Source organism: Pseudorasbora parva, chromosome 20, assembly GCF_024679245.1.
Source record: "Pseudorasbora parva isolate DD20220531a chromosome 20, ASM2467924v1, whole genome shotgun sequence".
Classification (NCBI taxonomy): Eukaryota; Metazoa; Chordata; class Actinopteri; order Cypriniformes; family Gobionidae; genus Pseudorasbora; species Pseudorasbora parva.
Genome location: NC_090191.1, coordinates 28,706,370 through 28,723,586, shown reverse-complemented (window position 1 = coordinate 28,723,586; position 17,217 = coordinate 28,706,370). Strand labels below are relative to the sequence as shown.

At 35.7% G+C, this 17,217-nt stretch overlaps 1 protein-coding gene across 3 annotated transcripts in view; it reads right to left on the bottom strand.

Annotated features, from left to right (window-relative positions):
- Positions 1 to 130: 130 nt before the first annotated feature.
- Positions 131 to 17,217, bottom strand: part of mybpc1 (myosin binding protein C1) — a 45,928-nt gene continuing 28,841 nt past the window's right edge. The window contains exons 22-33 of one of the 3 annotated variants that reach the window (XM_067427333.1): positions 17,029 to 17,188; positions 16,835 to 16,939; positions 15,604 to 15,792; positions 12,942 to 13,076; positions 12,669 to 12,836; positions 12,500 to 12,588; positions 12,218 to 12,410; positions 11,377 to 11,516; positions 11,034 to 11,193; positions 8,514 to 8,776; positions 6,270 to 6,456; positions 131 to 870 (exon numbers count right to left, since the gene is read on the bottom strand). In XM_067427333.1, the coding sequence (XP_067283434.1) occupies positions 752 to 870; positions 6,270 to 6,456; positions 8,514 to 8,776; positions 11,034 to 11,193; positions 11,377 to 11,516; positions 12,218 to 12,410; positions 12,500 to 12,588; positions 12,669 to 12,836; positions 12,942 to 13,076; positions 15,604 to 15,792; positions 16,835 to 16,939; positions 17,029 to 17,188 (1,908 nt within the window). In that variant the 3' untranslated portion in view covers positions 131 to 751. The remainder of the gene's footprint in view (positions 871 to 6,269; positions 6,457 to 8,513; positions 8,777 to 11,033; positions 11,194 to 11,376; positions 11,517 to 12,217; positions 12,411 to 12,499; positions 12,589 to 12,668; positions 12,837 to 12,941; positions 13,077 to 15,603; positions 15,793 to 16,834; positions 16,940 to 17,028; positions 17,189 to 17,217) is intronic. The other 2 variants (XM_067427334.1, XM_067427336.1) reach the window with 2 other exon arrangements.

The window sequence follows — 17,217 nt, the reverse complement described above, 5'->3', positions numbered from 1 at the left end:
ATGAATTTATATTTAAATTAAAATATTTAAACCCAAATATAGAGACGGAGATGCACAAGATTGACTGCCCATAAGAACAGTGTTGCCAAATCTAGCAAGAGAAACAAACAAGCCCAAAATAAGCAAAAGCTATATTGCAACCTGCATAAAAATAACATCTTTTGACATAAGAAAGAAACAAATGTTTTTCATATAGAGACATTTATTCAACTGTCATGCTAAAATGAACATTTGCATGTACTATCAAGAAACCTTAGACAAACATGTCTCTCTCTGACACTCTGATGTCTGATCGGCCAGTTGCACAGTATTGATATTTCTAATCTAAGTGGATTTCAGTAGAGAATGATGGGAAGGGGCTGAAAAACTCAGGAGTAAAATCAAACAGAAAGAAAAAAAGAAAGGAAAAGAAAGCAAAACCCAGACTTTGGATCACCCTAGTCTCCCAAACCCAGAAAAACACAAATGAACCCATCATCATTCTGTATCTGTAACCGACTGCTCAATGACTTTCACAATAAAATGTCTATTTGTGATATGTTTTGAGGCTACAATCCATGCACTAAGAGCATGCATGTTCTGACTTTCAGTGGCACTTCTTAAAACACAGCTTTATGATTGCACAGTGACAGACGCAGACTTTTCTAACTATAGATCCGTGTCTGAACAAAGCATACCATGCCAAAGACACATGTGCCGTTATTTGTAGTAGTGACAGGGATTTCTGGGTAATCTTTGGGTGAATCAGCCTTCAGTTGGATCCCTTCTTCTCTGACTCTGACTTCTCTGAGGTTTTAGACTCGTTCATGTACTTATCAATGAGGTGTAAGGGAACGCCTCGCTTCATCAGCTCGAAGAACGTAAAACCTCCTGAAAGAGGGGAAGATGACACAGTCAGAGAAATGACACTAGGAGATACATGTTTGTTCTTCACAACATACTACAGCCACATAAGCCATACTTAAAAAATGTGTCCGAAAGTCTTTGCATTATATAAAATATCAAACCTAGTGCCATTTATTTTAAAGAAAGACAGCCCAAGCACTCTTCTTAAGCAGAACACTTCATTAAAAAAAAAGTTTGAGGTTTCAAATTATAGATACAATATCCAAAATGTGGACACTTGTTCACCAAGACAGGAGAACCAGAAATTATCTTGATACAAAAAACATCACACACTTTAAAAAAGTACTTGTTACAAATAAAAATAATATACTTCTGTGTAAAATGAATGTATCGTTTTTGACACTTAATTGCATAGTTGCTATTAAATGAAAATTATTATTATAAAAATGTATATTAAATACAAATAGCTTAAGTGCTTTTTTGACCCACTTTCTGTAAGTAGGACATTAGTACATCTTTATATGTAATTTCATACTTCTATTATCTTTGAAATATGGTTAATGTGTACTGCAAATGCACTGACATGCATTTATGGTGAACTTAAATATACTTTATATATGTAAAAAAAAATGTCAAACTTGTATGTAGGCCTTTTGTATTTACACTGGTGCTGTCAATCAAATACAAAAAATGGACTAAATCACACTGTTTTTAATTAATCGCGATTAATCACACGTTACTTTAAGTTTTTTATACTTTTTATATTTCACATTTAATCTCCAAATTAATGTAGAAAGAACATAAAGACAGTAGATTTTAAATATTTAATCTATGAAATAAGGCTACAGACTATAAATTGATCACTTCAAATTGAACACTTTAGTCTTTAATATTTTTGACACTCCTAATTTACACATTTGCACATAAGTTGCTATTCCATTTAAAATATATTAACTTTTGGATGTAATATTGAAATAACATACTACAGATAATAATTAGTCAACACAACACTACTGTTTATAGAAGACATAAGAATATTAAAACATAATGATTTAAATGTTAATTTAAAGTGAAACTTTTTTAAATTTGTCAATTCAATTCTGTTAATATAAAGGTATATTATAAGTGCATACTCAATACAATAAGTTAAAAAAAATCACAAGGGTCGGTTTGATATTTTGCAAAGCAGTGACATTCAGACATTTTTAAGTGTGACTGAAATGTCCAAAAACCTGTATACAGAGAGAAAGAGGTAGAGACAGACAAAAAGAAAAGGAAACCAGTAAAACCAGGACAGGAATTTGTCAGTGTTCGGCAGGTGCAGCACAAATGTTGAGGCAAGTGAGTACAGTCATATCTCTGCAAGCTTTTGCAGCTATTTAGGCTATTCAGACATCATTGCATGTATTATCTTTGCTTACTGTAGCATGTTGAGCTGTATGGGTGAGTGCTCTAAATTAACCTGCATTATGCAATATGACCATCGTTATAAATATACAAAGCACAGTGAAAGCATCTTGAGAAATAATACATCAGATTTGACTTTTGCTTAGGCAGGGATGCTTGTCTTTTCCAGCTGACCGCTTGGTCTCGAGAAAGGGGTAACAACCCATTTTGAGGCAACAGAAATTGACACTATGCTTTCAGTAAAGTAACTGTTACTTGTTGCATTTTTGTCAAGTAACATTACTTTTGTATTTATTAATGTACAAAAAACAAGTTGCACATGTATTGTGAGAGTTGTGCGAGCATGATGGATATTGGTTTAAGTGTGTCATGCTTCACTGACGTACAAAGCGCAACGGTTTTTCCACCTACACCAAGATTTAGGGTTTTAAAAGTTCAAAATAGAGCTGGTAAATATGCCCCTTTAAAAAGTCCTTTGTGGAATAACCTATATGTCATTGCATGCAAACTATGTTGTGGGCACAAACACTAAGTAGAACAACATAAAGTAGCATTTCCAGTGTAAAAATGCCTGCAAGCCAAGCATAGCGCTTCCATTCTGGAGGAGAAAAAGTCTCAGTTAGATGCTGTTGAGAAAAAGTAACACAAAAGTAATCTATAAAAGTATTCATAATTAGTTACTTTTTTTCAAACATTTCCCAACACTGGTTGACTCTGTCAAAAGCATGCACATATAAATTCTGTATGGACTGAGTTGGTTTCCTGGTCACCATGATTTTTGCTAAGTAAGACATGTTCCTGGATTAACATCATTTGTTGATCCTGGAACAACACTGCTGTCTGAAAATGTAGCCCTAACCCTGCCTGCCCCTATCCCTAAACCTAAACCTAACCCTACCCATAACTTATCCCTATTAATCAGAAGGAAATGGTCGGTGAACAACACTAATGTAGAAGCACCTAACTTGACATAAACTGTAAGCTTATCCCTCAAATCTGATTGGTTAATTGGAACAAATATGTTGATCCAGGAGCATGTTGCACTTGGTGAAATCACATTTACTCAGTTTTCCTATAGAATCTTAAACTGGTTCTTGGACAATCCTGTTAAACATTCTTTATTCATGAATATAATCCTCGAATTCTAGAGAATTACACACCAGCAAAGAGCAAAAGCAGGATTATTGGCAACCAAGGGATGCAGAATGAATGAAAAAATAAGCTTCATATGCCCGAAACCATATGAAAGCTTACCTTGAATGAGAACAACACAGAAACTATTCCTGAGTGATGACTGGGGGAGAAAAGAAAATACGGATTAAACCCAAAGTTTACATGAGGGAGTTATATGTGCCTCAGGGTACATCGCTGACTTAGTCATTACAGATTTAACATGAAGGAGTTAAAGGACATACCACAGTCTACCAAAAGGGGAACACAACAATATGGCAATGTATGACAGAGTATGAAAACATGTCAGCAGCACATGGTATAATATGCAAATATTGGTGTGTAATCACAGTTTAGGATTTCTCATAGACCTGCTAAACAATGTGCAATGGGTGTGACCATGGATCAGCTTTGTACCATCTGTTGCATTATGGGATGTGTGGTCCAGTGGCGGTGGTGAGATGAAATTGTTTTGGATTTGCTTCATGCTGTAGCAAATTCTCAATTTATGACATGGTACAATGATGTAACAAAATACTTAAATGGTCATATTTTGAAAAGAGAGATCTTTCAGAAAGATCACAGCTGCAATAAATGCACATCATATACAAATGTGAGACACAAAAAAATGTATATTTTACTTTTATAATAATATTGATAATTAAAGGATCTAAATATTGAATGTTGGTTTAGAGCGCAATAGCTTCAAGTGTGAATGTACTAATGTTGGTAAAGTAATAATTAAGGTTTTTAAATCAACAGAATAAGACTCTATACCAGTTATTTGTTTAATTATTTCAAAAATGGCATTAACACATTTTATTTGACATAACAGATTGAGTTTTTTTATATATTTATTTTCAACAACATCATCTTCAGCCTTTATAGAAAATGTGTATTCTCTTTAAAGCTTGAAAACAACTACATGAATTAGTATTAACTGCATACAACATGAGATTTATTGTAATAAAATATTTTAATTGATTGCAAGCCATAGTATAGTAATAATATTTGTTGATTTTATAAATGAATTACTTTAAGTATTCTGTATAAATGTATGTATTTAATATTGAATAATTGCACTATTGTGTTCTTGCCTATTACAGAAAAAGAAAAGAGCCTCAGCATAATAAAGCCTTTGTTTGTTGTTTAAAGAAAATATGATGAAAAGCTCCACAGTACTATTATAAACCTGTGTAAGAGAACATTGAGCCTTTTCATCATATGGTTTCAACATTGTACTTACCCTTGAAATCCACAGATATTGAGACATTGTTCATATTATCAGTTTAAAAGACAAAAACAGGATTGTAATAACAGTGGAGCAAAGTGCACTTATCTTGTGCACATTAACTGGTTGGTAAAGTGTAAAAACAGTGTGTAGGTTGGTAAGGAAATGAAGCTATATTGCGTCGCTCTTGAAGACAAACAAACCCTTGTCAGGCTCCTCATTTAGTCATTTGTTTAAGCTGTGTGGTTACCTCATTAAAAATGAGTTTTTAAAGTAAATACAGTTATATTGGAATCAAACGGCAACAGTGAAGGCCCCGATATACTCATGGTGAAGTTATTTTCGTTCTTCTCTTAGAGGTAAAAAGAAGTTTGAAGTACCTATGCAGAGATATTCTGTTATTTCTGAACATCCCGACGCCACATGGGAAGTTTAAAGTTGACATACCCCTTGCAGAATCTGGAAAAATGTAATAATTTTAACATACAAAATGCATGTTCTTTTTGTATTTATTTAGTACTGTCCTGATATGTATATATGTTTACATACAGTCCACAATATATAATAAAGATGCATTAAGAGTTGGAAGGGGGGCGGGGGTTGGGTTCACTCTTGAACAGCGTACTTTTACCTTGCTCTTCAAATTCAAAATGTTTTCACCCCCGGCTCTTAAAGCATTCTGTTTCCTTCTGGAGCATCAGTGAATGTTTGATATTTTTTAATAGTTGTGTTTGAGTCCCTCTATTGTCCTCAGTGTGAAAAGATAGATCTCGTTTGGATCATCCAGGTAATGACACACAGTATTACAAATCAAGGGTACATAAACTTTTGAATAGCATTTTTTTTTATTTCAGCTTTTTTGACTGTATGTAAGTATATTTTATGTATCGTATTCAGGACAGTACTAAATTAAAAAATAACATGCATTTTGTATGATCCCTCTTATTTTGTGAAAAATATTGACATTTTTGCAGATTCAGCAAGGGGTTTGTTTTGCTCACAACTATATTTAAATGTGCTGTGTACTTTTCTCTCAATATCAAACTATACACATAACAAAAATGAAAGCAGTGAGAAAGCAGCAGATAAGAAAGCATCTGATCACATAGCTCTGAAATTCCACATCTATTTATATACCACTTAACATTGTTTTAAAGCAAACAGATTTACAGTATTGAACATGAAAGTCAGTGTGTTGCTTTGAATTAAAAGTAAAACTTTTTTTACAACTTTATATCTAAAGCAGCTCTCCAGCATGTTCATGTTACTCATGGACGTCTGACCTTGACGGACCGAACAGAAGAAATCAATCAATATTTCCATGTCAAAGTAGGCGGAGTCTATGTATTAAGTAATTGCCATGAACCAATGTTTGAAAGTGTTTACCAGCCAGAGTGAACTTTTCTGGAAACTCCAAACGAAGTTCGTTTTGTTCTGATTTCACTTGAAGTATATCGGGGCCTTAAAATTCCTCTTCATTAAAAATCAGGTGTAATATTCCCTATTGAATTACTTCATGACTGTATTAGCCATATATCCCCTTAAAAGGTCTGTTCTTAAGAAGCCGTATCCATATAGATAGGATCCATAGGATCATATTAATGCACAGACTAACCTTTGACCTCTAGTTTGCAGTCCACTTGAGCCTCTCCAAGGTCGTTGATAGCCTTGCAGGTATAAACACCTCCATCAAACGGGCTGGGCTTGCGGAGCTCAAGCGTACACACACCCTGGTTGCTGAACATGCGGTAACGTGGGTCGTCTATGATGGTAATCTTGTTTTTCATCCAGATCACCTTAGGCTGTAAACAGTTATGGAGTATAATATGAATAAACAGTAAACAAAAGATAACATCACTGGTGAAGAGGAACCAAAGCAGCGTCAATCCATCAAACACATTGTGCCCTATTTTAACAATCTGAGCGCATGGCAAGAAGAGTGTGGCGCAGGTGCACTTTGGGCATGTCGAAACCACTTTTTCTAGTTTAACGACTAGCAAAAGTGGACATGGTCCAAAAGGGTTGTACGTAGTCTCTTAATGAGTCATGGGTGTGTTTTGAGCGTAACGTGCAAAACACTAATCAGTGTCATTTCCCATTCCCTTTAAAAGCCAGGTGCGCTTGCACTATTGCGGAGTATAGACGCCCTCAACCTGACGAGTCAGTTTAAATGCACGTGTGTATTGGCAAGATTGGTCAAATAATTAGCTAATTTCATTCATCATTACTGCAAATTCTGATACATTCAATGACTCTACATTATGACGTGTCCCTGTCAATCAGAGTTTATGCACGTTGTGTATCTGCCTATATGCACATTTTAGTACTGTGCTCCTTAAAGAACAGACAAAATACTGCGCTATTGATTTTAGACCAGTGTTTTGCTGGTTTAAGCTGCAGTCGTTTTGAGTTTTACTCAAAAATAGCACAGCGCCGCCAACAATGCACCTGAACACACCTTGTTTTCAGACCAGCACGCCCATGGGTAGACAGATAGGCGTGATTGGCGTGACTTTTTAAACAACATGGGCACTGGACATGAAAATGATAACTGCATTGGGCTGAAATTAGCAAAATTTGCACCGGGTGTATGATGTGAAAACTGCTTCTCTTGTCACGTGTTAGTTACAGTAGAGTGTTGAGTTATTGACACTAAGACAATATGATCCAGTGAGTCTGTGCTCAAAGATTATAACTAGCAGGTGCTGTTAAGCCCATTGGGACACTGGCAGGTCAGGCCACAAAGAGCTAACTACAGGTGTAAAGCCATGAGCACATGGTTGGTGCCCAGCCGAATCACCCACAACCTTGTGTGGATGAAAGGCCAATACGTTTTCATAGGATCATTGGAATTCATGCATTACTTTTTTAATTTTTACCTGAAGTATTTTCTGTACTTCAGATTACTTAGCAAGGGTTGACTTTCTTTGACCCTGTTTACGCCTGGTATTAGCATCTGTTTAAGTGGACAGCACTATATATAGTTTTAAACAAATTTGTGGTGAACAGATTACTCGAATTATAGTCGGAGGTTGTCAGAAACTCATGTGACCATATTGCATTTATTGTGTGAATGATTATAACTGATATGTCTGTGAAAGAGCGTCTACTCGTGTGAATCAACTTTGAGCTAAATACGAGAGCTTTTAAAAAGCAGCTTAAAAGAAAAGAACCATACAATCAAAGAGTTGTGTTCATATAGCCCATATAGTGCATAAAGACTTATTATGCTATTTTCAGTGACACAGATCATTTGTTTTAAATAAATGTTAAATCTGTTAAATGCTGTTGGGGTCAGTATTTATTTTTATTTTTTAAAAGATATTAATGTTTGTTTTTTTCCAAATAAATGCTGTTCTTTTAAACTTTATATTTATCAAATAATCCTAAAACAAACTGTATCATGATTACCACAAAAATATTAAGCATCAAATCAGCACATTAGAATGATTTATATACTGTATTTATATTTAATCAGCATATTATAAATAACGTATGTGACACTGAAGACTAGTGTAATGCTAAAAAATTCAGCTCTGCTATCATAAAAATAAATAAATGTTATAATATATTAAAATAGAAAACATTTCACACAACAAGCTGATTTGTCTGTGCTTTATCAAATGCAGTAATACAATGATATAGTAAGTGATATCAGGTGATCCTTAATGTCTTGTGATCTAAATTGAAGTTTGCTTGAATGGTTGAAAAATGGACTTACCTGTCTGAGGTAACAAATAATATGGTAAAAGAACACTTTTTGAGGTGACATTTTTTCCCAGGCATCTCAATGGCAAAAAGTGTCCCATATTATCTGAATTTACCCTACCTTTCTAGTTGTGTCCTGCCAGTCACCTACCCTAGGGTTGGCACGCACACTGCAGTTCAGGGTGGCGTTGTATCCAGCTATGGCGAAGGTGTTGATAAGCGGCTGAGTGAAAGTGGGCGGCTCGGTGAAGTCGCGGTCATTATACTCTGGGTTCTTCAGTTGCAGGCCTGATTGAGAGTGAGAGGAAGAGCGAGAGGAAAAGGAAGAGGAGGAGGAGGAGGAGGAGTGAGAGGGGAAGGGAGAGTGGGACTTTGCATGATACAAGCCGAGAGCTGTATCATGGGGGAATATCCCTTATGTGATGAGGAAGAAACAACATTTATCATCAGCATTGGCAAGGCATGACACACACAATCTGTTAAAGATGAATCTGCACTTGGGAACATAAATGGTTACCGTCACCGCAGTAATTTGTATCTAATAAACCAATCTTTATGTTTGTAGAATAGCAAGTGTAAATGGAGACGTATCAGGGATAATTATCAAATTGTGAAGCTACTATAAAGTGCAGAACATACCTTTAACATTCCAGGAAAGCCTTTAAAGTTCCTTTGAGACAAAACTCAGACTTTACACCAGGAGTGTGCAGTCCTGCTCAAACACCAAATCTTGATTAACATGTTCAGGTAGTTCCTGTGCTAAACTCTGTCCCAATTTGCATACTTTCCATTCTAACACAACCTAATTATAGAATTAGTGATTCCTTAACAGTGTTATTTAAGTATTATTTAGATACTATTATAGTTATAAATATTTTGAATTAGCTTTTATTAATTTTCATTTTAGTTAAATATTTAATAATTTTTATTTAATATTCCTTAATAATTTTAATTAAAAATGTGAGGATTTTTAAAAATGTGAGGGTTAAGGCTGTGAATTTAGCTAATGCTTTCACACACATACAGTATACAGCAGATATCAAGATATGTTTTTTATATTGGCACACTGTAATACTCAAATGATGTAGTTTCCATCTCCAGCAACATGTGCACACTTATTTTATACATATTCAAACTGGGACACAGCCTTCATCTCCAAGAGCAGGACTGAACAACCTCCCTTTACACCATGTTCAGGGACGTGCATTTTCATTAAAATAATGAATAAATATATTAAGACAGACAAAGCAGGGCATTGATTAGTAAATTAGTGTTAATGAGGACATCAGCCCTCGGGTACTAAGGTTTTATTCCCCTGCGATTTCCTAGATTATCAAAAAACATCATGCAAATCCACATCAGCCAGGCCTAAATGACTGCTAAAATGCAAATTTGTGAGGCTTAAGAATTTGAATTAAAACTGCTGCAAGCAATTTCAGCACCACAAGTGCACAGTTTTATCCAAATACTTTACTTTACTTTACTTTTTTTATTTTATACATGTTTGTAAACCTGTGTTACATGTTTTACTAACAACAGGAATGCTTAAACAGAAACTAAAACAAGCCCCCCAGTAGTTTCAGGCCATTGGTTGAGGTTTTGCTGTTTGTACTGCTGTCATAGCTTAAAAAGGGGGCCTTTATTATATATTATTTTGTTTTGGGGTCTACTAGAATAGTTAGTTTTACAAAAAAAAAATCTTTTTTTAAATAAAAAACATTTTAAAAAATGTTATATTGTTACAGCGCCTCTCTTGCCAGTCTGTAATTGACACTGTTTAGTTCCGGTCTGTATAAAGCCCCATTTTCCGAAAAGAAAATTACTAATGTAACTTAACAAGACCTCTGCCCTTTTTTTGGCTGGAATAGTTAAATGAGGAATATTGTGCCACGTACGTTCCTGGAAGAAAACTCAAGACTACAATCGAAGCGTTTCAGGAAGTTCAGAAACATTGCTTACTAATATAGAGAATAATGCTGTCTTTACATGTTATCGGAAATGTACTACTTCCCACTTCTGGAGTTTGCCGCATTCAAGTGCTTTGTTGTCGAGACTCGGAAATAACAGGAATCATGAAGAACACCACCCTAATTCTTGCCTTTGTATTATAAAAATCTTATTAAAGCCAAAATGATATAAAGCTTCCCATTCACTGACAACCATATAAACATTCACCACGTTATCTCTAGTCAGATCTGACAATTCTGGAATTTTGTTCAAATTCATGCTATTTTGTCAGAGTATATAAAACATACAATACGCTTCAAATGTCACAAACAGAACAGCAGTCATTCTCCCCTCCACCATGTTTAAAGTTTATGGCATGCCCAACTCTAAAACTTCCCAGTGGTAAATGCGACTCGAGAGGGCATTCATGTCCACTTTTTAACTAGGAAACTTGTATTTACAATAATTCCGATAACGTGAAGGAAGCCTTACTCCATTTTTAGTCGGCTTTGTAACTTTGCAGACCTTTTTCTTGCTCAAATAGCACAGTAAAGAAATATGAAAATGTACAAAAAGCATAATTGGTCCTCTTTAATTCTTAGGGCATCCTGACATTTTATAAATAGCATTCAGTAAAACAAAAATCACTTGCTGCAGCTTTGAAAAGTATTTACACAAGCAGTTATTGGTGGTACAAATGGGTAGAAGCAGAGCAGAGCCTTACCTTCCTTCACGATCAGAGCACTGTCTTTAGTGGCAGTGGCACTTTCACTCAAGCCCACCATGTTCTCAGAGTAGATTCTGAAGAAATACTCGTTACCCACCACTAGATCTGAGATTGTGATGCAGGTACGATGGTAGTGCTCCACACATGTGTACCACTCCTGTGCCACACAAACACAATGGTGATCAGTCTTTTGCCCTCTGCATTTAAAATAAGTTTTTTTAAACAAAAAATGACTGTGCATGTACTATATATGTGTATATAAACCATATAATAATAAAAAAATCTTGTTTGGTTTTCAGGACAAGTGATTTTGTTTGTACAACCAAAGTTTTATTCATACCATTGTCTTTTTATCAGCTTTCTGAATTGTGTAGCCTATTATAGGTGCATTTCCGTTGTCCTTGGGTGGGCTCCAGTCCAGTGCTACATTATTCCCCCAGACCTCTTCGATCTTTACAGCCTGTGGTGGGCCTGGAAGATCTGGGACAGAGAGCAAAAGAAAATGTTCAACGGCGCTAGAAATTGAACAATTGTGGGCTTAGTTTATCTCTTCATTATGCAATGGATATAAAAAGTCTTCACACCCTTGTTAAACCACCTTGTTGTGTTGAAACAAGGATAAATCATATCAGAACTTTTACACCTTTAATGTAAAAATTGCAACCCATGCAATGCAGCACTGTGCACACTCTATATAACTCTTTTAAATATGTATAATATTTATAATTATAAATGTTCAGAATGAAATAATCATCAAGTTCATGTGAAATAGTACTTTTTATAGCCACTGTTAATGTCACATAATCATATTAAATAGCCTATCATATATTTCTTGAAATTTGATAGTATTAATCTGTATTTTGGCTTTAAAAATATTTAGAATTATTATTTTGTAACCAAAAGATAATTTCATAATTGGCTAATTTTATTAATTGATTATTAATAAAGCTAAACAAAATATAAATATATAAAAAATAAACAAAAAAAAGGTTTTCCTGCCTTGACATCAAGTAATACAATTAATAAAACTGAAACAGAAATACATTTTGAGATCATAATCTCAAAATTTTTATCAGAAGTATAAATAACTAATAAAAAGCACATTAAAAAATTACGAAAACTAACTGTAATTAAAATTAAAAATGAAGATGAAGATGAAATTATAATTTTTTTTAACTAACCGACTATCTGGATGTCCACTATGGCCGTGTCGATATGATTCTCCACTTGTACGCTCAGTTCATATTTCCCAGAATGTTTGCGCTCAGCTTTGCGGATGAACATGATGCTGTCACAATCTGAGTTACGAATGCTGATGGTTTGTTCAATCGGCTGACCCTCTTTCAACCAGGTGACTTTTGGCCTTGGTTTACCCTAAAAGATAAAAAAAGGGTTTTTACGTTGTGAGCAGGAGGGAAGAATTCAATAAGCTTGGGGTTTGTTATCATTATTTGTTAGCTCACCACAAATGGCACAACGAGATTGACGACTTCGCCAACCTTTCGAATGTACGTCTGCTTCAAGTGTCGAGGTATGCGAATCTTAGGAGGCTCTGTGAGAAATGTGTTTAGTTTAGTTTACATTAACTAATGTGTTTCAAATAGGAAAATGAAAATGGCATTAGGCCCTCACCGATGACCTCTTTCACCAGTATGGAGTGTTGTGTGGTGCGTGGTGCACTGGCCCCAGCAGCATTAATGGCCTTGACACGCACTAAGATCTTAGCCTCCACTGGCAAACCAGTTATAGTGTACTTTGTTTTTTCTGTCAGCTCTTTATTAGCAAGTATCCAATCGTCAGCTGTAAAATAAAGTATTGCATAAGGACAAAATGGTATGAACGCACCAGTTGAACACCAGTTGAAAACCACTTATTCAAATCCTATATGTGCATGCGTAATCTTACTTCCTTCAATGCAGTATTCAACTTGGTACCCATCAAGTCCTGCAGCACCAATCGTGTCTGGTGGTCTCCACTTCATGGTCACTGTGTTATCTGTGACATCATCCACCACCAGCATTGTGGGTTCACTGGTCACAGCTAGCATGAGTTAATAAAGGAAGCAATTAGTGTTGCTGAACATTTTTAGTCAATATTTTTGGATAGTTTGTTCTACAATAACTAGTGTAACAATATATTTTTCAAATGCATCCTTGTGCCTAATGAAGTCTTTTTACTCTATTCTTTCCCCAATTTGTTCTAAAATAATAACAAAAATAACAACCATAAAAAATATGCATCCTTAAAATTTATTTAAACACATTTTCAAAATGGTAATACAATATGACAAGAACTGACAAGAGAGTTAAACTGCCTCAGAACAAATTCATCTTGATAATGTCAGATAACTTTGACAGAAAGGTATGTAATGGATTACAATCAGCCAATCAGCTGTTAAATGTAAGTACACAATTAGATAATACCAATTTAGGTCAACCAATTGCCAAGCAATGCTTCATTTTGTTCAGTCTGTGGTATAAAAGCAATTCAATTCACATTAGCAATTCAAGATTTAAAAAAAACTTATGCAAAACATGGTCAGGTCAAAGTGTCTGAATCATTTTGGTCCCAAACTTTTATTAATTGTATTGGTAGTCCACTGTATGAAGAATGTTTGGGAATAATATGTCACACTTTACTTTATTTAGCTATCCTCACTTACATAAATGAACTGTAGTGTCCTGCACCCACTAGTAAAAAAATATGTGTGTGTCTGAAAAATATTTGTCTTGACTATACATGATTTTTATTATTTATTGTTTTTCCCTCTATTTTTATTCATCCCTTTTTATTTTAGATTAGTATAATAATTTGTCGCTGAATAATTTCAACCAGTATTTTGCATAATTTGTTCTAAAACTATATGTACACACTATATTGCCAAAAGTTTTGGGATGCCTGCCTTTACATGCGCATGAACATTAATGAAATCCCATTCTTAATCCGTAGGGTTTAAGGAGGTGTGTTTATGAGAATTTTTGACCATTCTTCTTGAAGCACATTTGTGAGGTCAGGCACAAATGTTGAATGAGAAGGCCTGGCTCGCACTTCCCGCTCTAATTCGTCCCAAAGGTGTTCTGTCGGGTTGAGGTCATGGCTCTACGCAGGCCAGTCAAGTTACTCCACATCAAACTCACTCATCCATGTAAATATGGACCTTGATTTGTGCACTGGTGCGCATTCATGTTGGAACAGGAAGGGGCCATCCTCACACTGTTCCCACAAAGTTGGGAGCATGAAATTGTCCAAAATGTCTTGGTATGCTAAAGAATTACGAGTTCCTTTCACTGGAACTAAGGGGCCAAGCCCAACCCCTGAAAAACAACCCCACAACATAATCACCCCTCCACCAAACACTTGGCACAATGCAGTCAGGCAAGTACCATTTTCCTGGCAACCGCCAAACCCAGACTCGTCCATTGGATTGCCAGACAGAGAAACGTGATTCGTCACACTAGAGAACATGTCTCCACTGCTCTAGAGTCCAGTGGTGGTGTGCTTTACACCACTGCATCCGATTGCTTTGAATTGCACTTGGTGATGTAAGGCTTGGAAGCAGCTGCTCAGCCATGGAAACCCATTCCATGAAGCTCTCTACACACCGTTCTTGAACTAATCTGAAGGCCACAAAAGTTTGGAGGTCTACAGCTATTGACTCAGCCGCAAGTTGCCGACTTATGCACACTGTGCACCTCACCATGCGCTGACCCCACTTGTCATTTTATGTGGCCTACCACTTCGTGGCTGAATTGCTGTTGTTCCCAATTGCTTACACTGTGTTATAATTCCACTAACAGTTGACCATGAAATATTTAGTAGTGGGGAAATTTCACAAATGGACCTATTGCACAGGATGCAACCTATCACGGTACCATGCTTGAATTCACTGAGCTCCTGAGAGCGACCCATTCTTTCACAAATGTTTGTAGAAACAGTCTCCATGCCCAGGTGCCTTCCAGTTGAAGGAATAATTTACCTAATATATAATTTATTCTTGTTCTTTAAATAATTATTATGATGCTGTTCCGATTTCTTTTTCAGGGAACACCAACATTTTTATTTTTAAGAACTGTTACTTTAATCCAAAAAAAATAATAGCCACACATGTGTACCTACAAACACAAAACACATGTGAGAGAGGATCACCCTGGTATTTCATGAATTTCACGAGGGGTCTTATTTGTCTGGACTTTTCTATTCTCGCACATCTCCTCATGTTTAGGCTGTGACTGAAGTAGAGGCAGTATCTGATCTCATAACACAATAATCCACAGATGATTTGGCAGCCATTATAAAGTCGTGCTCAGTATCTTCTAAATCTCAGGCCTCTCCTGTGGAGGTCACAGACTGAATGTTTTGGATACTGGTGTGAGCACAGCAACACCTGTCGCATAGGAGCCCAAATAAGAATGGACAAGCTCCGGTGTCTCTGCAATGCTTTTTGTCATGTGCTTAAATGATCATACTTTGAGTTGTGTTGTGTAATAGAGATGGTGCTCATGACATAACTGATTAGAAGAGACACAAAATCCCATTGATAATACAGATGAGCCAATTGTGTACTCACCCAGAGGAATGAAAGGTTTGGAGGGTTCACTGGGTTTGGAGACACCGATAGCATTAACTGCAAAGATGCGCACCTCATACGGCACACCTTCAATCATTTTTTTGGGTTCGAAGGTGGTCTCTTTGCAAAGGTCAAAGTTCAGCCTCATCCATCGAGAGCTCTGTTTCTTCTTTCGTTCAATGAAGTATCCTGTGATATATCCCCAAAAAAAGTCATGCTTTAAAGAGGACCTATTATGCCTTTTCACATTTCCTGCTTTTTTTTTAGTGTGTAATGCTGCTGTTTGAGCATAAGAAAAGTATGCACAGTTAACAAAAACACAAAGTCCACTACAAAGGGAGTTATTCTGTATATCAGTAAGCACTGTTTCTGAACTCCCTGAAACGGCTCGATTGTTTTTCTGGGAGCGTACACATCACAATATTCCAATAATTTCCACAATATTTAAATAATTCCCACCCAAGGCATAAGCAAATAAAAGGGGCACGTGTGTTGAAACTCTCAGTTATGGTAAGGCCCGTTTGACCAATCACATCACACTGATCCAGCCGACCAATCAGAGCACTGTGCTTTTCAGAAGGAGGGTCTTAATAGAGACCAGAACTAAACAGAGCGCTGCAGACTAGGAAGAGAGGTGCTGCAACAATGTAAAATATGTGAAAAATAATGTTTTTTTTAAAGAAGCATGAAAACCTATTTTAGGAGACCCCAATTACAAAATTAAGACTTTAAAAAAGGGGCCTAATATTGCCTCTTTAACTTATGCATATGTTAAATGCACAACTGCATATTTAATGGAGCCATGTCATTTTAAATTCCTTTAATTTTTTTCACCCAAAAGTTTACTTATAATGCTAATAAAGTTAAGAAAGTTACAGTATGTTTTTAAAACAGTGCAGGGAACAATTGAATCCCCCCGATGATAATTATGTAAAACAGTGTTTAAAAAGAAAATTATTTACATTTAATTAATAATTATTTTACATTTGTTTTATGTATTATTTTAAAATAGAAACAGTTATTTAAAAATGTTATAATATTTCACAACATTACTGTTTTTACTGTATTTTTGTAACAAATGAGTATAAGAGACATTAAAATATGGATAGTGTAATAAGATTACAGTGAAATTCCAAAATGTTTTTCAACATATAATTTAAAATTACTAAAAATTAACAGGCTTCTAAAATATAAATATGATGAAGTTTTTATGCACAGGAAGTTGATTTACCAAGAATGGGGGAACCACCGTCATAGCGTGGAGGCTCCCATGTCATAGTGCACCAGTCTCCACCCACATCAGTAACCAGAGGAGCCTCAGGGGGATCTGGGATATCTAGATAAAACAAAATAGGACAAGATTTACATCTTACTAATGTCATCACCCAAGCAAACATTATGTTCTCTCAGGGGAGAGTGTCTTACCCACAACTTTGACCTTAACACTGGCCGTGTCTTCTCCAGCTTCATTCTGAAGGACGATCTTGTAGTTTCCAGTATCTTCTCTTTCTGTGACATCAATAGTTAGGCAGGTGTGGTCTGCAAATGTCTCTGCACGAACCCGGTTTCCTGTATCAAGGATGACCTAAATTTAAAAAACAAAACAAAAAACAT